The sequence below is a fragment of the Neodiprion lecontei genome, chromosome 5 (assembly GCF_021901455.1).
Source record: "Neodiprion lecontei isolate iyNeoLeco1 chromosome 5, iyNeoLeco1.1, whole genome shotgun sequence".
NCBI classification, from domain to species: domain Eukaryota; kingdom Metazoa; phylum Arthropoda; class Insecta; order Hymenoptera; family Diprionidae; genus Neodiprion; species Neodiprion lecontei.
The window spans coordinates 14,662,214-14,683,930 of NC_060264.1; the positions used below are offsets into that span (position 1 = coordinate 14,662,214).

The 21,717-nt window shown below is 33.3% G+C and overlaps 2 protein-coding genes across 2 annotated transcripts; both read right to left on the minus strand.

The window, feature by feature from the left end:
* Positions 1–11,135: 11,135 nt before the first annotated feature.
* LOC124294396 lies at positions 11,136–14,909 on the minus strand. Its single transcript, XM_046739347.1, has 2 exons — positions 11,616–14,909; positions 11,136–11,473 (listed from the first exon to the last, which is right to left on the minus strand). Exons 1-2 carry the CDS (start codon positions 14,907–14,909, stop codon positions 11,285–11,287), a joined length of 3,483 nt encoding a protein of 1,160 aa, XP_046595303.1. The 3' UTR covers positions 11,136–11,284.
* Positions 14,910–14,963: 54 nt separating this feature from the next.
* LOC124294397 lies at positions 14,964–16,247 on the minus strand. The gene has a single exon (XM_046739348.1). It carries the CDS (start codon positions 16,245–16,247, stop codon positions 14,964–14,966), a length of 1,284 nt encoding a protein of 427 aa, XP_046595304.1.
* Positions 16,248–21,717: the final 5,470 nt, after the last annotated feature.

Below are 21,717 nucleotides of genomic sequence, written 5' to 3' on the forward strand. Positions count from 1 at the left end.
CGATTTTCTAGACCCTTATCCCTGGATCTCGCCCAGGGTTCAGGGAGTCTCTTGTAACGGGCAGGCCTAACCGAACTGCCACGTTACAATATATATTCATATATATTCATATTATACATCAATATATTAAAATATGAATGAAGGTAATTGTGGTAAATAATGTAATGAAATGAAAAATGATTGTGAATGGAAAAAATTATAAAAAAATAAAATAAAATAAAGAATAAGCGAATAATTAGAAATATTCAGGATTCTTTTAATGATTATACATAATCTCGAAAAATTGAAATAATGTAAGAAAATTTTTTTTTTTCTCAATTTCCCATTTTTTTAAATTGAATTGAAAATTATAATATACATATGTATATATATATATATATATATATATATATATATATATATATATATATACACACATATATATATATACATATATATGTACGTATATATTCATATATATTTATATTATACATTATTATAACAAAATATAAATGAAGGTAATTGAGGTAAGTAATGTAATGAAATAAAAAATAATTGTGAATGGGAAAATCATGAAAAAAATAAATAAAATAAAAAATAAGCGAATAAATAAAAATATTTGGGATTTTTCTGATAATTATACATAATTTCAGAAAATTGAAATATTGTGGAAAAAATTTTTTTTTTTCAATTTCCCTCTTTTTAAAAGTAAATTGAAAATTATGATATACATATATACATTCATATATACATATATATATATATATGTATATATATATTTATATATATTTATATTATAACTTAATATAATGGAATATAAATGATGTTGATTGGGGTAAATAATGTAATAAAATAAAAAATGATTGTGAATGGAAAAAATTATAAAAAAATGAAATGAAATAAAAATTAAGCGAATAATTGAAAGTATTTAGGATTTTTCTGGAAGTTATACACAATTTGAAAAAATTGAAATATTGTGGAAAAATTTTTTTTTTATCAATTCCCCTCTTTTTCAAAGTAAATCAAAAATCATAATATACATATATATATTCATATATGTATGTATATATATATATATATACATGTATATATACACATATATATATTTATATATATATACATACATATATATGTATATATATATTTATAGATATTCATATTATACATTAATATAATAGAATAAAAGTCAAGGTGATTGGGGTAAATGATGTAATAAAATAAAAAATGATTGTGAATGGGAAAAATTATAAAAAAATGAAATAAAATAAAATATTAGCGAATTATTAAAAATATTTAGGATATTTCTGATAATTACACATAATTTTAAAAAATTGAAATATTGTGGAAAAAATTTTTTTTCATCAATTCCCCTCTCTTTAAAAGTGAATTGAGAATTATAATATACATATATATATATGTATATATATTCATATATATTTATATTATACATTAATATATTGAAAGATGAATGAAGGTAATTGTGGTAAATAATGTAATGAAATAAAAAATGATTGTGAATGGAAAAAATTATAAAAAAATGAAATAAAATAAAGAATGAGCGAATAATTAAAAATATTCAGGATTCTTCTAATGATTATACATAATTTTGAAAAATTGAAATAATGTGAGAAAATTTTTTTTTTTTATCAATTTCCCATTTTTTAAAATTGAATTGAAAATTATAATATACATATGTATATATATATGTATATATATAAATATATATATATATACACATATATATATCTCTACATATATATGTATGTATATATTCATATATATTTACATTATACATTAATATAACAAAATATAAATGAAGATAATTGAGGTAAATAATGTAATAAAATAAAAAATAAGCGAATAAATAAAAATATTTGAGATTTTTCTGATAATTATACATAATTTCAGAAAATTGAAATATTGTGGAAAAAATTTTTTTTCATCGATTTCCCTCTTTTTAAAAGTAAATTGAGAATTATAATATACATATATATATTCATATATGTATGTATATGTATATATATATATATATATATATACATGTATATATACACATATATATATATATATATATACATATATATGTATATATATATTTATATATATTTATATTATACATTAATATAATAGAATATAAGTGAAGGTGATTGAGGTAAATGATGTAATAAAATAAAAAATGATTGTGAATGGAAAAATCATAAAAAAATTAAATAAAATAAAACATGAGCGAATAATTAAAAATATTTAGGATTATTCTGATAATTATACTTAATTTTAGAACATTGAAATATTGTGGAAAAAATTTCATTTTTCAATTTTTCCCTTTTCAGAAGTAAGCTGAAAATCACAACATACATATATATATTGATATATATATATATACATATATACCTACATATATATACATGTATATATATGTATATATATGTATATATATATTCATATATACATATATATATATATATATATATATATATATATATATATATATATATATATATATATATATACATATATATATATTTATATATATATATATTTATATATATGGATATATATGTATATGTATGTATATATATATTTATATATATTCATATTATACATCAATATATCAAAATATAAATGAAGGTAATTGTGGTAAATAATGTAATGAAATAAAAAATGATTGTGAATGGAAAAAATTATAAAAAAATGAAATAAAATAAAGAATAAGCGAATAATTAGAAATATTCAGGATTCTTCTAATGATTATACATAATCTTGAAAAATTGAAATAATGTGAGAAAATTTTTTTTTTTTTTCAATTTCCCATTTTTTGAAATTGAATTGAAAATTATAATATACAAATGTATATATATATATATATATATATATATATATACACATATATATATATATATATATATATATATATATATATATATACATATATATACGTTGAATGTTACAAAGGGTGAAATCACCCGTTTTGTCCCCTTTTAAATGATCTAGTAGTCATCATAGATAAAAGACGTTTATAAACCTCTTATGTCTTTAAAAAAGAATAAGGTTGCTGCGTCAACCGACATTATTGTAAAAAACAGTCAGTCTCTAGACTTTAAAAAGAGAGCTTGTGTCCAAATACATCTATTTTCTTTCTAAATATTCCTTGTTCGTGAGACTTCTTTGGCTCGGCGTTCGCTTAAATCGCACAGAGAACTCTTTGATTCTCTTAGATCTTTCGTAATTTCCCCCCGTTGTAACATTGGTGTCAGAAGCGGGATCTCTTCTGTGCCATTTGAGTGGATTTTGAGTGTAAAGAGGTATACAAAACAATAATGCAACAAACTCCTACGTCGAGAGCATCACGCGCGGAGCGACGAGCTGCCGGACGCGTTTCATCGTGCCAGCGTTCTCCTGAACGAGCGTTTCCTTCCATTTCTCGTCGTTCGGAAGCTGAGGTTCAGCCCCAGCCCCAATTAGCTCTCTTGGCAGAGCTCATCCAGGGAAACCAAGATTTGCTGATGCGTCAGATTCAGCAGCAACAACAACATCAACAACTACTACAACAGCAGCAACAAGAACAGCAGAATCTTCTGCACGAACTCCTCACGCAACAGCGTCAACAACAAGAAATCGTGTCCCAGGCGCTGATTGGGATCCTGCAAGGTGTGCAGAGGCTACAGGAGCGGCCGCAGGAACTCCCATTTCGTCCAGTTCCATCCCCAGGTAGAAGGACTTCTCTTCCTTCAGTCCCGGTCCCGGCAAGGAGGATCTCCATTCATTCAATTCCGGATCAATCAAGGTCTGACGCTATTTATGGGGGAGGCGAAATTCCCCCTGTTGCTAAAAATTTTCCACCTGCTCATGTCTCGCGACAAGCTCAGGTTAGCTCTTTTCCGCGATGCCACGATGTTCCGTCACGTGATATTTCGGAAGTAGTTGAGCCTCCTGTCGCGTCGTCTCATCCTAGCGTAGATATTCAGTCAGAGTTCTTGGCCTTTTTAAAATCGCGCGGAACTGTCAATGTTCTCCCTCCGCAGACTCAGAGCTTGTTCGGACTTAATCAGGTCCCTGTACCTGCCGCGAGTATTGTAGAGTTGCCCTCGAAACAATCGAATTTGAAGCCCGGTTCGTATGACGGTTCGTCTGCTTGGAGTCTATACGAACGTCAGTTTAACATGATTAGTAAGGTTAATGGTTGGAATCCGTCCCAGAAAGCAGCTAAGTTGACAGCGTCTTTGTCTGGTTCGGCTTTGGTAGTTCTTGGATCGCTTTCAGATTCGGATTCTGAAAATTTCGACAGCATTTGTGCGGCTCTTAAACTCCGGTTTGGCGAAGAACATCTTTCCAAACTTTATTTTACTCAGTTTGAAAATAGGCGTCAAGGGCCCAAGGAAGATTTAGCCTCTCTCGGAAATGACATCGAACGTCTCGCTCGACATTCTCTTACTGATTGTGCAGAAAAAGCTAGAGATCAGATAGCTCGGGCGAAATTCATCAATGCAATTCGGAATCCGGAGCTTCGGTATCATCTGAGGCTCGCAGCTCCAACTTCTCTACATGAAGCTATTATTAAGGGCTTAGAATTAGAAGCCATAAACGAGGCGGATTTAGGTTCGCGTCAACTTCATCGTTTGAGCCAAGCTGAACCTTCAGAAAATTCTTCGTCCCGTCCTTCAGTCAATCAGCCTAGCTCAGATTCTCTTCCAGGAAGAAAAAATAGTGGTTTCTCTCGTTATAATAGATCAAACTCCAATCGGCCTGTCTCAGAGTGCCAGTTTTGCGGTGTAAGAGGTCATATCGCGAAGAATTGTTTTAAACTCGACCGTCAGTTGAAGACTGCGGAAGATTCGTGGCGCAAAAATGCCTCCAAGAGGGCTCCCTCTAATCCGGTTTGGGCAGCGCAACCTTCTGTTCCTCAGAATTCGGGAAACTAGCTACCGATGTTTCGAAAGGGCGGATATCATCGGTTTCTTCCAAGTTCCTTAGCCCTATTGCTTCACAGTTCGTGGTTAGAGGCCTGCGTCGTACCGGCTTATATGCTAAAGGTTCCGTTAACGGCCTAAGTTGTTTGTGGGTGATAGATACTGGAGCCGAAATTTCCGTTGTTCGTCGTGATATGATTTCGTCTCTTGCTTCAATTATTCCTTCTGTGTCTATTCGCACTGCTACCGGAGCAACTACCCCTGTAGTAGGTAAGATGGTCGTGCAGGTAACAGTAGCAGATTGTGTTCAATCCCCACATGAAGTTCTAGTAGCTGATATAGAAGATGAAGGCATTTTAGGCGTAGATTTTCTTTCCGCTCACAACTGCGTCATTTCTACCGGGGATTCGACTCTCTGTTCTGGTTACCGTAAAATCAACCTCGAAACGTCTAGGTTTATTAACTCTTCTGAACAGAAAGAAACCCTCTCGTCTTTGCGCGTTTTAGAACATGTGTCGGACTCTTTAGTCGTTCCTTCTTATCTCACGGAACTCTTTACTAGGTCTTCTAAAGATTTAGATATTGCTCAGACTAACAGTCTCGTTTGCCTTTTTAACGATTTTAAAGAGACTTTTGCTAAAGACTCTGCCGACATCGGGAGATGTACCATAGCTAAACATTCGATAGATGTAGGGAATAACGCTCCGATTAAACAGGCAGCTAGACGGCTTCCTTTAAACGGTCGTAGGGAAGTTGAAAAATTAGTAGAGGATATGAGAACAGCAGATGTTATTGAGCCGTCTTCTAGTCCATGGGCTTCTCCCATTGTCTTGGTCAATAAAAAAGATGGTTCCAAGAGGTTTTGTATAGATTATAGGAAGTTGAACGAGATCACCAAGAAAGATGCATATCCGCTTCCTCAGATAGGAGATACCCTTGATTTAATTTCTGGTGCCCGTTGGTTCTCTACGATTGATTTACAGAGTGGTTATTGGCAAGTTGAAATGAATCCGTTAGACAAAGCGAAAACAGCTTTTGTCACAGGTTTAGGTGGACTTTGGCAATTTAAAGTTATGCCTTTTGGCCTTTGTAATGCACCAGCTACCTTCGAAAGAGCGATGGAATTCGCCCTTCAAGGCCTCATTGGCAAGATTTGTTTAGTTTATCTCGATGACATCATTGTGTTTGGTAAGACTTTTGATGAGGAATTGGAAAATCTTAAGCAGGTTTTTAGTCGTTTATTCCAAGCTGGTCTAAAAATGAGTCCCAAAAAATGTCATTTTTTCAAAAAGGAAGTAACTTTTCTCGGACACGTCGTTTCAGCGGAAGGTGTTAAGACAGATCCTTCTAAAATAGAAAAGGTCTTGAATTGGCCTCGTCCCGATTCAAAAGAAAAGGTTCAAAGTTTCTTAGGACTTTGTACTTATTACAGACGTTTCGTTAAGGGCTTTGCTTCTATAGCGAAACCTCTCCATGCTCTTACAGGAATTAAAGTTGTTTTCGATTGGACTCCCGAATGCGAAGGAGCTTTTGTTCTCCTTAAAAAATTATTAACTTCGTCACCGATATTAGCTTATCCCATCTCCGATTCTCAATTCATCGTAGATTCTGACGCTTCTCTCTGTGGTATAGGTGGGGTTTTGTCTCAAATTCAGGATAATCAAGAGCGCGTTATTAGTTATTTCAGTCGGGTTTTGTCTAAACCGGAACGCAATTATTGTGTTACCCGTAGGGAATTATTAGCGATGGTAAAATCTATTTGCCATTTCCATCATTATCTTTATGAAAGGAAATTTTTGATTCGAACAGACAATGCTTCCTTAACTTGGCTTCCTTCGTTCAAATCACCTGAAGGCCAAGTAGCTCGATGGTTGGAGAGGTTAGGTCAATATGACTTCGAAATTAAACACCGTCCCGGAGTTCTGCATGGTAATGCTGATGCACTTTCTCGTCGTCCGTGCGGGGAGGATTGCAAACAGTGCTCTCGTTTAAATAAACAGCTAGATCCCTCGCTTAACGTTCGTCAAATTTTTCTCGTTGAAAATGAAGAAGACTGGATCATCGCCCAGGGGAAAGATTCAGATCTCCTCTTAGTTCGGAATTGGAAATCCACAGGAGTCAGGCCTCAGTGGGAAGAAATATCTTCTATGAGTCAGTCTTTGAAAATTTACTGGGCGCAATGGGACTCCTTGTTTCTCCTCGATCAGTTGCTTTATAGGAAATGGGAATCACCTGACTCCAGGTCGGTTCGTTGGCAGCTTCTGGTTCCTAGAGAAAAGATAACCGAGATTTTGTCAAGCTTTCATGATTCACCTGTCGGTGGCCATTTCGCTTCTAATAAGACTTTGGGTAGGATCAGAGAAAGGTATTTTTGGGCTCACTGCCGAGCTGACGTTGAAAATTGGTGTAGAACTTGCACGGTTTGTTTAGCCAAGAAGGGACCTCGTGAAAAAGGAAAGAGCTCTCTTCAAATATATAACGTAGGAGCTCCATTTGAAAGAGTCGCAATGGATATCCTAGGCCCTCTTCCTCTTTCTAGGTCAGGAAATCGGTATGCCCTGGTGATAGCAGATTATTTTACAAAGTGGTTAGAAGTAGTCCCAATTCCAAATCAAGAAGCTAGCACCGTTGCTCGAGCTTTCGTTCGAGAATTCGTCTGTCGTTACGGAGCTCCTCTTGAATTACACACAGATCAGGGTCGAAATTTTGAGTCAAATTTGATGAAGGAGTTCCTTCAAATTTTAGGGATTAGAAAAACTCGTACCACCGCTTTGCATCCGCAGTCTAATGGAATGGTAGAAAGATTGAATAGGACGCTTCTTCGTTATCTTTCTTCTTTCGTTGATCAGGATCAGAAAGATTGGGATGAGTGGATTCCCTTATTTCTTTTATCGTATCGCTCTGCAATTCACGACACTACCGGTTTTTCTCCAGCTATGATGTTGACAGGTCGGGATCTTCGACTTCCGTCAGATTTAGAAAAGGGTGTCAATCCTTCCGTGGTTTCGTCCCAGGTGTATTTTAATTCCGTTTTCCGTCAAAAATTGGACGAGGTTCATGAATTCGCTAGGAAAAGAATTTGTATGGTCTCCGATAAGACTAAGGATCGTTATGATATTAGAGCTAGAAATTTAAAATTTGAGAAGGGAGATTCCGTTTGGTTATTTCAACCTCGTCGGCAACAAGGGCGTTGTCCCAAACTCCAAAGTAATTGGGAAGGTCCTTATTTTATTGTTGACCGGATTAACGACGTTGTTTTTAGAATAAGACGTTCCCCTCGTTCGAAATCTAAAGTCGCTCATCTGGATCGCTTAGCTCCTTATCAGTCAAGAATATCGTTTCAGTAGCTCTCTGAAGGTTAGAAAGTTCGTTGACAGGTCAAGGTTAGTTCGATGTTGTTCGATCCGAGAAATTTTGATACATCGATTTCTTTGGCTTGAAGAGTGTTTCGGTTCTGCGCTTGAATGAAGTAGTGAACGTTTGGTCGATCCTCTCTTATTTTTCTAACCCATATGTCAGTTTTTGTGAGTACTTTTCAGGTTACTTGACACAGCCTTTTCCCATCCAATCTTTCCCCGATTCCTGAAGATGACTGGTGGAATTATTTTGAAGAAGGACGCAGAAATGATTCAGATAAGATCGTTCCTTTTCTTTTGAATACATATTTAATTTATTTTATTCGTGTATTCTCCCAAATTCACTTAGTGAATTTGAATTGTTATACCACCACTCACATTTGTCCTCCAAACTCTAGGGTGTGCTGTTTTTAAAGAAGTCTTGGATTCAGTCACCCATTCCTTTTTCCTGTTTCCTGTGCCGGTTCTCAGAGGGAATCAGCCTTTTCGTTGTCTAGGACTCAGAGTTTTCCCAGTATGGTTTCCCGCCTCGTCGTACTCATCTGTGTTTGATTCACCGGACTATTTTCCCTGAAGAGGAATGAATTTTCTTTTCGACGACGATCCGGATGATTTTGATGTCTTCAAATTCATGAAGAGCTCACTAACTCACCCTTAACACTTACCTTTATAAAACAAGGCACACAAATTTTGAATTCAATTGAACGCTCAACTATCTGCTCAAGGTTTTCTGTGGTTTACCTTGAGACTGTGGGCAAATGCCAGATAGTAAAAAGGGAGTCTTTTAATTTTTAGAGCCACAGCTCCAACTCGCCTTCGAGCACTGACTGATAGATCACATTTTTTTGTAATTGTTTATCTTTTCCGAGTCGGGTCGACTCTTTTCCTTGAGGAGGAGTAATGTTACAAAGGGTGAAATCACCCTTTTTGTCCCCTTTTAAATGATCTAGTAGTCATCATAGATAAAAGACGTTTATAAACCTCTTATGTCTTTAAAAAAGAATGAGGTTGCTGCGTCAACCGACATGATTGTGAAAAACAGTCAGTCTCTAGACTTTAAAAAGGGAGCTTGTGTCCAAATACATCTATTTTCTTTCTAAATATTCCTTGTTCGTGAGACTTCTTTGGCTCGGCGTTCGCTTAAATCGCACAGAGAACTCTTTGATTCTCTTAGATCTTTCGTAATTTCCCCCCGTTGTAACAATATTTATATACTTATATAAATATATATATATATATATATATATATACACATATATATATATATATATACATATATATGTATGTATATATTCATATATATTTATATTATACATTAATATAACAAAATATAAATGAAGGTAATTGAGGTGAATAATGTAATGAAATAAAAAATAATAGTGAATGGAAAAATCATAAAAAAAATAAATGAAATAAAAAATAAGCGAATAAATAAAAATATTTGGGATTTTTCTGATAATTATACATAATTTTGAAAAATTGAAATATTGTGAAAAAAATTCTCTTCTTTCAATTTCCCTTTTTTCGGAAATAAATTAAAAATTCTAATATACTTATGTATATTCATATATATATATGTATATATATATATATAGACATATATATACATGTGTAAATATATGTATGTGTATATATGTATGTATATATGTATATATATGTATACATATGTATATATATATATATATATATATATATATATAAATATGTAGATGTGTATGTATATATGAATTTATATTATACATTATTATAATAAAATATAGAGAAAGGTATTTGAGGTAAATAATGTAATCGAATAAAAAATTAGTGTAAATGGAAAAGATTATGAAAAAATAAAATGAAATGAAAAATAAGCAAGTAATTGAAAATATTTTGGATTTTTCTAATGATTATACGTAATTTTGAAAAATTGAAATAATGTCAGAAAAATTTTTTTTTTTCGATTTTGTTTTGTCGGAAATTGACCACCAGGATTAATTCCCGTACTTCCCTTTCATCTTGAAATTAATACTTATAACAATTATTGATATGGGCAAGGTTAGGTATTTTAAATAAATCCACTCGGTTTGGGGGTCAATCAATGATGATTTATTACCCCAGAGGAGGAAAACCTCAGCAGGAACTGAGTAAAAACCTCCTCGAAATCGTGTACAATGTATGTGTGAATGAATGTTAGATTTATGAGTGGATGTGTGCACTGGATGTATCTAGAGAGAGAATTGTGACGCTTCGAGTGAAGACACAATAGGGGTGAGCTCAACCGCCTTACAAGATGCTAGCGTGGAAGCTAGTTACACGATAATTATCAAGGCGATAATTAATTCCCCAGTGGGAATACAAGAGAGAGATGGAACGGCCGAGAGGCGCTCCTTTAATGGCCGAGAGGCGCTATTTTTATGGCCGAGAGGCGCTATTTGAATGGCCGAGAGGCGCTATGTCATGGAGTGACGACGAGTGTCGACCCTCTTATGCCGCAGTGGCGTTGTCTCAGTTATGTATCAACACAACCATCGTGACAAATACGACTTAGCGTCAGTTCAAATCAGAGATTCGAATCATAGGCTCACCAAATTGGAGAGGAGCCTGAGTGCTGTCTGGCTCACGCGTATCAAGCAACTGCCCGTGCCAGCACGTGTTGACCCGGCGTTTCTCCGACTTATCGTACTGCGCATGTCAGGTAGCCATTGTTTTCGAGTTCTGCACAGATTTGAAGGTGTGTGTCACGCGTAATCACATACGCGTATCCCAATACAAGTAACTCTGCCGTGTAGGCACGATACACACTCCCCCCGTTGCGAATGAATGAGCAATGTAATGTGTGATCATGGTATTGTACGATTTAATGTGAGATACAGTTTATCAAATTCACAGATATTTGTCAAGAATTAATTGGTAAAGGACACAACATAGTGACGTTTCGTTTGAACAACCCTTGTGCTGTTCTGACAGTGGCGACTCGTGCCACTCCATCATCCCCTGGATGGGTTTCGACCACCACCCCCAATTGCCACCGCATACATGGTTGGTTTTTATCCATGAGTAGTACTATCTGGTTGGTTGTGAGTTCACCCTGGGAAGAATGCCATTTCTGGCGGATTTGGAGCTCGTGGAGATACTCCAAGTACCAGCGCTTCCAAAAGTCCTGTCTGGCCTTGGTAATGAATTGCCACACGCTGAGTCGGTTATCTGGGACATCAGAAAAATCATCTTCAGGTAGCATGGTGAGAGGACGCCCTATTAAGATATGGGCAGGTGTCAGAGCAATAGGATCGTTAGGATCACTAGATAATGAGCATAGAGGTCGAGAATTAAGTACGGATTCAATTTGTATGGCTAAGGAATTTAATTCCTCAAAGGTAAGAAGTTGTTCTTTCACCACTCGTTTGAAGTGATGCTTAAATGACTTCACAGCCGCCTCCCAAATGCCCCCAAAGTGAGGGGAAAGTGGAGGGTTGAAGTGCCAAGTAATGTTTTTCCTCACAGCATACTCGTTTACTTGGTCATGATGCGATTGGGAGGTGAATAAGGAGTAAAGTTCTCGTAGTTGGTTATTCGCGCCCACAAAATTGGTACCGTTGTCCGAATAAACATGAGACGGGACACCTCGACGTCCAGTGAACCGTCCGAAGGCACCCAGGAACCCGTCGGTGGTCAGATCGCTTACGATTTCGAGATGTACGGCCTTTGTCGCCATGCAAACGAATACACACCCGTATACCTTGATCTTGGTTCGATTTCTGAATTTTCGTTCTTTGATGAATAAGGGTCCGAAACAATCTACACCCGCATGTGAGAATGCGGCTGAATTCGTGACTCGTGCACTGGGCAGGTCTGCCATTTTTCCGTGCAGTAACACGGGACGATGTCGAACACATTCGACACATCGTCGGACAATTCGTCGTACTTGCCCCTTTCCATCTAGCAGCCAGAATCGGTGTCGAAGATTTGAAAGTGTGCTCTGGATACCGGAATGGAATGCATTCTTATGAGTCTCACGAATGATTAGATCAGTGACATGATGATGAGAAGGCAACAGAATCGGGTGTTTTTTGGTGAAAGAGATGGGTGCGTGTTTTAGACGTCCGCCAACTCGAAGCAGACCCTGTTGGTCGAGAAATGGATTGAGACATCGAAGTCGTAGGTTTTTCGTCGCGCCAGTTTCCTTAATCTGTTCAATTTCGTCGTGGAATTGTTCATTTTGAATCAGAGTTAGGATTCTCAGTTCAGTCAACGCTCTCTCCTCCACTCTCAAGAGTTTGTGTTTAAATTTACTGGAGTTGCGCATGCGCAGACAATAAGCGAGAGAATTCACGAGAGTTGAGTAAGAAGAAAAACGTTGAAAGATATCCGAGGTGGTGGATGACAAACAGGTGTTTTTCCTAACACCGGGAAGTTCCGATGGGGTCAATTGAATGGGAGTGGGCCACTTATCATGGTTTTGTGTGAGCCATGAAGGGCCCTCGAACCACATTTGATTGGTCAGGAACTCAGAGGGTAGTTGACCTCTGGATAAGCAATCAGCCGGATTGTCCTTGGTACGGATATGTCTCCATTCGATTTTGTCTCCAAGAGACTGGATTTCTGTGACGCGATTGGCTTCAAAGACCTTGAGAGACTCGGGCGATCTTTTGAGCCATTGGAGGACAATAGTAGAGTCAGACCAGAAGATAGTTTGCGATATGGGGAAATCAAAGGCCGGTAGTGCGTCTCGATACAAACGTGAGAGTAGCTGTGCACCACACAGTTCTAGCTTCGGAATAGTTATATCCTTGATTGGGGCGACTCTCGTTTTTGAGCACGCCAACCGGACAATCATTTGTCCCTGTTGGTCCGTTGATCTTACATATAGACAAGCACCATAGCCAACCTGGCTTGCGTCACAGAAGCCGTGTAGCTCAATCTCAGTGGGATTAGGAAGTGTGAGATTGCGCTCGATAGAAAAGTCCCTGATGGATGGTAGCTGTTCCGCGAATTTGAGCCAGCGAGTGTGCAGTTCTTGTGGCACTGCCTCGTCCCAATGGACCTTAGATTTCCAACACTGTTGGATGATGGTTTTTGCAGCTAGTACCACCGGACCCAGCAGACCAATGGGATCGAAGATTTTCGCGATATCGGAGAGAATTGTTCGTTTAGTTATTTTTCGAGAGGCATCGATTGGACTGACAGTGTAGATGAAGCTATCGGTGAGTGAATTCCACGCAATGCCAAGAGTTTTCGAGATTGGATCGTTATTGATTGCACCATCCAAGTCCAGGGTTCTTTCGTCAAGGTTGTCAAGGGCATGTTGATGATTGGACGCCCATTGTCTAAGCTCGAAACCTCCCTTTCTTACGAGTTGAATGATCTCATCACGCAATTGGAGGATTTCAGTCAGGGAGTTGGCTCCAGTTAAGAGATTGTCGACATAAAAGTCTCGTTTCAAGACTTGAGAAGCCTTCGGAAAATTGTGAGCTTCATCGTCAGCAAGTCGATTCACTGTACGTGTCGCTAGAAATGGTGCAGCAGAGACACCGAAGGTAACTCGACGGAGTTCGTAAGTGCTGATAGTGTTGTTATGATAGTAGAGGATTCGTTGGAATTTGTGATGATCAGAGTGAACACAGATTTGGCGATACATCTGCGCAATATCTGAGGTCATAGCATAGACGTAAATACGGAAACGTAGGAGAATAGTGAAGAGGTTGTCTTGGATAGTGGGTCCGGTCAACAAGACGTCGTTCAGGGAGATACCCTTCTCGGATTTGGCAGAAGCGTCAAACACGACGCGCACCTTGGTGGTGGTGCTGGAAGCCTTAATCACTGGATGGTGAGGCATGTAATACCCGGGTTCATGGTCATCTAGGACGTGCACCATGTGACCAAGGTCAATATATTCCTGCATGACCTTGTAGTATTCAGCCTTGAGCTGCGCGTCAGCATTTAGCCTTCTTTGCAAGGACAGAAATCGTCGATAAGCTTGATTCTTCGAGTTTCCAAAATCTACGTCTTCAATGCGGAAAGGCAGTTGAACAACGTAACGTCCTTCTGCGTTACGAGTCGTGTATTGTTGGTAATGTTGTTCACATAGGGAATTGTCTAGGGATCTGGAACCCCTTGGGCCCGCGTCTTCAATCGTCCAGAACCTAGTTAATTGACTCGACAAATCTGTCAGTTGACAGGATACAGGTTGCAAGGTATTGTCGTTGTTAATTCCCCCAGCAACGACCCAGCCTAGTTGCGTTTTTTGTATGATTAGGTCGCAATCGTTTCGTGAAAGGTTGATTTGTCCAATGGACAGGAGAGATAGAGTGATTCCCGATCCAATGAGGACGTCTACTATTTGTGGTATGTGAAATTGAGGATCAGCCAATTTAATGTTTTTAGGTAAGTGAATTTTGTCGCGTGGGAAGGTCTCACTTGGACTTATGTCCGCGATTTGGTTAACTGTTAAGAATGTTATTGGTCTTTTGAATTTATTATCGAGAGATTTACAAGTTACTTGAACAAGGTGTTTAGAGAAAGTTTGCATTCCATTAACTGCCCCGATGGGAAGTAAGCAAGTCTGCATTGGAAGTTTTAATTTCAGTGTTAGATTTTCTGTAATGAAATTGGCTGTTGCACAAGTGTCAAGTAAAGCACGAGCTTGTATGAATTTGCCAGATGAGTCGCGCAGCTGTATGAGTGCGCTCATCATAAGTTGGAATCGCGGCGTTCGTAGGATCGTTGCGAGAGTGTGTGCGGCTAGTCAGGTTGTCGTGCTCTTGTCGGCGGCTGCAGTAGCAGGTGTTTGGATTCTTTGAGTATTGGTACCAGTGTGTTCATTAATTGTGTTTCGTGGATAATGTAACATGGTGTGATGGAATTTGTTACAGGTCTTGCATCTAATAGAGGTACAGGCCCCCTTGTGGTTCCGCATGCAGTTTTGGCAGAGTCGAGCTGATTTGACGAATTTAACTCGTTGATCGACTGTCAGTGTGTTAAAGTGAGGACATTTGTAAAGAGGATGAGAACCCTTGCAATGAGCACAGGTGTTAGAGATTGATGTTACAAGTGCTCGTGTTGTGTGTTCGGTCCTTTGGTATTTGCGAGGGTTGCCAGTTTGATCACGTCGTCGTTTGAATGAGTTAGTGTGTGATTCTGGTTTGCGTGAGCTAAGCCGGAAGGCTGTTTTTGTCACGAATTTACTAAAGAGTTCAAAGGTTGGAAGAATATTGTCATCGTCAAAGGTCTCCTCCCATTTATCTCTAATTTCTATTGGTAATTTAAGTTCAAGTATGCGCACTACAAATGCCTCGGTCGGTTTTGCCTTTAATGTATCTAAACAATTCAAGTGTTGGCGAGCTTCGTCTATGAGTTTAGTAAGATTTTCATTGGTCGGATTAGATATGGGATTGAGATGCAAGAGAGCATCGTAATGTTTATATGCTAACGGACGTTCCTTCTGATAAGTATCAGTTAAAAGAGCCCAAGCCCTTTGATAGTTTTCTGCGCTTGCATCGAAAAGCGAGAGTTTGTGTGATGCTGTGCCGTGCAATGCTCCGCGGAGGTATATGAATTTGTCAATATCTTCAACGTCTTCACGTTTTTCCATCATAGTCTGGAACTTGTTTTTAAAAGAAAGCCAATTTTCAAAATTCCCGTCAAACTTGGGTATTTCAGTCGTGGGGAGCTTAGCACGACGGTGTGTATCGGTCGTTGTGTTATTATTGGTTGAGTTATTGAGTGTACCCTTGTTGAGCAAGTCTTCAGCCGCGGCTCTTGCTTGATTGGCATGTAATATTTTACTGGAGAGTTCGTAATAATTTGTGCGTAATTCTTCAGCGAGAACTACCTCTGGGTCTTCGGGCCTTGTCATTTCAAGCTTGTCGGCAAGTTTGTCATAGATTTTAAACCATTCTGCCAATTTATTAAAGCGCAAATTTGTTACTGCATAATTAGCTGTTTCGTCTTCGAATTCCCTTCGGATTGTTTCTATTTTCTTAGCAAGTGTCTCGCGTTTTGTGCTCAAGGGAATGTTTTTGGCGTCCATTTTGAGATAGTTTTATATGGTAGAAATATAATGTGAGAATCACTGATGTGATTTGGAAGAAAAATTAAATATTTAGAATTTGATTAACAAATAACGAAATAAACAATTGCACACGCGGTGACAATTGTTGCACAGGTTAAATAAATGAATGTATGATCGAATAATATTATTTCCTGTTAATAGTAAGTTAATGTTGGAACTTATCTCTTGTCTTATTGCGTCCCACGATGCTGGTGGCAGGCGGTGACGTCGTATTGCAGTTGACCTTTGATTCACTTGACACTCGTGAACCAGGGGTCGTGGGTTCAGACCTCACAGGAGGCACCAAATGTTTTGTCGGAAATTGACCACCAGGATTAATTCCCGTACTTCCCTTTCATCTTGAAATTAATACTTATAACAATTATTGATATGGGCAAGGTTAGGTATTTTAAATAAATCCACTCGGTTTGGGGGTCAATCAATGATGATTTATTACCCCAGAGGAGGAAAACCTCAGCAGGAACTGAGTAAAAACCTCCTCGAAATCGTGTACAATGTATGTGTGAATGAATGTTAGATTTATGAGTGGATGTGTGCACTGGATGTATCTAGAGAGAGAATTGTGACGCTTCGAGTGAAGACACAATAGGGGTGAGCTCAACCGCCTTACAAGATGCTAGCGTGGAAGCTAGTTACACGATAATTATCAAGGCGATAATTAATTCCCCAGTGGGAATACAAGAGAGAGATGGAACGGCCGAGAGGCGCTCCTTTAATGGCCGAGAGGCGCTATTTTTATGGCCGAGAGGCGCTATTTGAATGGCCGAGAGGCGCTATGTCATGGAGTGACGACGAGTGTCGACCCTCTTATGCCGCAGTGGCGTTGTCTCAGTTATGTATCAACACAACCATCGTGACAAATACGACTTAGCGTCAGTTCAAATCAGAGATTCGAATCATAGGCTCACCAAATTGGAGAGGAGCCTGAGTGCTGTCTGGCTCACGCGTATCAAGCAACTGCCCGTGCCAGCACGTGTTGACCCGGCGTTTCTCCGACTTATCGTACTGCGCATGTCAGGTAGCCATTGTTTTCGAGTTCTGCACAGATTTGAAGGTGTGTGTCACGCGTAATCACATACGCGTATCCCAATACAAGTAACTCTGCCGTGTAGGCACGATACAGATTTCCCATTTTTTAAAAGTAAATTGAAAAGTATAATATACATATGTGTATATATATATATATATATATATATATATATATATATATATATATAATGTTTATATATATATATTGATATATACATATATATATATATATATATATATATATATATATATACATATTTATATATATATATACATATATATGTATATATGAATATATTTATATATATACATATATATATACATCTATGTATATATATATTCATATATATTTATATTATACCTTAATATAATAGAATATAAATGAAGTTGATTGAGGTAAATAATGTAATAAAATAAAAAATAATTGTAAATGGAAAAATCATAAAAAAATGAAATAAGATAAAAAATAGGCGACTGGATAAGAATATTTTGGATTTTTCTGATAATTATACATGATTTTGAAAAATTTCAATCGTGGAAAAATATTTTCTTTATCAATTTCCCTCTTTTTAAAAGTAAATTGAAAATTATGATATACATATATATATTTATATATATACGTATATATACATGTATATATACACATATGTATATATATATATACATATATATGTATATATATTTATATATATTTATATTATACAATAATATCATAAATTGTAAGTGAAGGTGATTGAGGTAAATGATGTAATAAAATAAAAAATGATTGTTTATAAAAAAAATTATAAAAAAATGAAATAAAATAAAATATAGGCGAATAATTAAAAATATTTAAGATTTTTCTGATAATTATACATAATTCTGAAAAATAGAAATATTGTGGAAAAAATTTTTTTTTTTCAATTTCCCTTTTTTTGAAAGTGAATTGAAAATCGTAATATACATATATATATTCATATATATATGTACACATATATATACATAGATAAATATATATATGTGTGTATATATACATATGTAGGTATATATATATAAATATATATATATATATATATGTATATATATATATATATATATACCTACATACATATACACATATATATGCATATATATGTACATATATATATATTAATATATATTTATATTATACATTAATATAATGAAATATAAATGAAGGTATTTGTGGTAAATAATGTAATGAGATAAAAAATGATTGTGAATGGAAAAAATTATGAAAAAATGAAATAAGATAAAAAATAAGCGAGTAATTAAAAATATACAGGATTTTTCTAATAATCATACATAATTTGAAAAAATTGAAATAATGTAAGAAAATTTTTTTTTTTTTTAATTTCCCATTTTTTAAAAGTAAATTGGAAATTATAACATACATATGTATATATATATATGTGAATATATATACGTATATATATATATATATATATATATATATATATGTATATATATGTATATTTATATATTTATATAGATATATGTGTATATATACATTTATATATATTTATATTAAACATTAATATAATAGAATATAAATAAAGGTGATTGAGGTGAATAACGTAATAAAATAAGGAATAATTGTGAATGGAAAAGTCATAAAAAAATGAAATAAAATAAAAAATAAGCGAATAAATAAAAATGTTTGGGATTTTTCTGATAATTATACATAATTTCAGAAAGTTGAAATATTGTCGAAAAAATTTTTTTCTTTTGAAGTCCCTCTTTTTAAAAGTAAATTAAAAATTATAATATACATATATACATTCATATATACATACATATATATATATGTATATATATATTTATAAATATTTATATTATAACTTAATATAATAGAATATAAATGATGTTGATTGGGGTAAATAATGTGATAAAATAAAAAATGATTGTGAATGGAGAAAATTATAAAAAAATAGAAGAAAATGAAAAATAAGCGAATCAATGAAAATATTTGGGATTTTTCTGATAATTATACATAAGTTTAGAAAATTGAAATATTGTGGAAAAAATTTTTTTTTTTCAATTTCCCTCTTTTTAAAAGTAAATTGAAAATCATAATATACATATATACATTCATATAGACATATATATATATATATATATATATGTATATATATATCCATATATATTTATATTATAACTCAATATAATAGAATATAAATGATGTTGATTGGGGTAAATAATGTAATAAAATAAAAAATAATTGTGAATGGAAAAATCATAAAAAAACGAAATAAAACAAAGTATTAGCGAATAATTAAAAATATTTAGGATATTTCTGATAATTATACATAATTTCAAAAAATTGAAATATTGTGGAAAAAATTTTTTTCCATCAATTTTCCCCTTTTTAAAAGTAAACTGAAATTTATAACTTACATATATATATTCGTATATATATATATATATACCCACATATATATATATATTTATATATATATATATGTATATATATGTATATGTATATATATATATATATATATATATATATATAAATATATATATATATATATATATATATATATATAAATATCGATATATATGTATGTATATATTCATATATATTTATATTATACATTAATATAACAAAATATGAATGAAGGTAATTGAGGTCAATAATGTAATAAAATGAAAAATAATTGTGGATGGAAAAATCATAAAAAAATTAAATAAAATAAAAAATAAACGAATAAATAAAAATATTTGGGATTTTCCTGATAATTATACATATTTTCAGAAAATTGAAATATTGTGGAAAAAATTTTTTTTTTTCAATTTCCCTTGTTTTAAAAGTAAATTGAAAATTATAATATACATATATACATTCATATATACATAAACATGTATATGTATATATATATATTTATATATATTTATATTATAACTTAATATATTAGAATATAAATGATGTTGATTGGGGTAAATAATGTAATAAAATAAAAAATGATTGTGAATGGAAAAAATTATAAAAAAATGAAATAAAATAAAAATTAAGCGAATAATTGAAAGTATTTAGGATTTTTCCAGAAGTTATACACAATTTGAAAAAATTGAAATATTGTGGAAAAAATTTTTTTTTATCAATTTCCCTCTTTTCAAAAGTAAATCAAAAATCATAATATACATATATATATTCATATATGTATGTATATATATATATATATATATACATGTATATATGGACATATATATATATATGTATATATACATACATATATATGTATATATATATTTATAGATGTTTATATTATACATTAATATAATAGAATAAAAGTCAAGGTGATCGAGGTAAATGATGTAATAAAATAAAAAATGATTGTGAATGGAAAAAATTATAAAAAAATGAAATAGAATAAAATATTAGCGAATTATTAAAAATATTTAGGATATTTCTGATAATTACACATAATTTTAAAAAATTGAAATATTGTGGAAAAAATTTTTTTTCATCAATTCCCCTCTTTTTGAAAGTAAATTGAGAATTATAATATACATATATATATATATATATATATATACATATATATATATATGTGTATATAAAAATATACATATGTATACATATATATATGTATATATATATTTATATATATTTATATTATACATTAATATACCAGGATATAAGTGAAGGTGATTGAGGTAAATGATGTAATAAAATAAAAAATGATTGTGAATGAAAAACATCGTAAAAAAATTAAATAAAATAAAAAATGAGCGAATAATCAAAAATATTGAGGATTTTTCTGATAATTATACGTAATTTTAGAAAATTGAAACATTGTGGAAAAATTTTTTTTCATCAATTTTCCCCTTTTCAAAAGTAAACTGAAAATTATAACGTACATATATATATATATATATATATATATATATATATATATATATGTACAATATACATATACCTACATATACATATATATATATATATATATATATATATATACATATATATATATATATATATGTGAATATATATGTATATATATTCATATATATTTATATTATACATTAATATATTGAAATATGAATGAAGGTAATTGTGTTAAATAATGTAATGAAATAAAAAATGATTGTGAATGGAAAAAACTATGAAAAAATGAAATAAAATAAAGAATGAGCAAATAATTAAAAATATTCAGGATTCTTCTGATGATTATACATAATTTTAAAAAATTGATATAATGTGAGAAATTTTTTTTTTTTCTTATCAATTTCCCATTTTTTAAAACTGAATTGAAAATTATAATATACATATGTATATATATATATGTATATATATAAATATATATATATATACACATATATATATATCTACATACATATGTATGTATATATTCATATGTATTTACATTATACATTAATATAACAAGATATAAATGAAGAT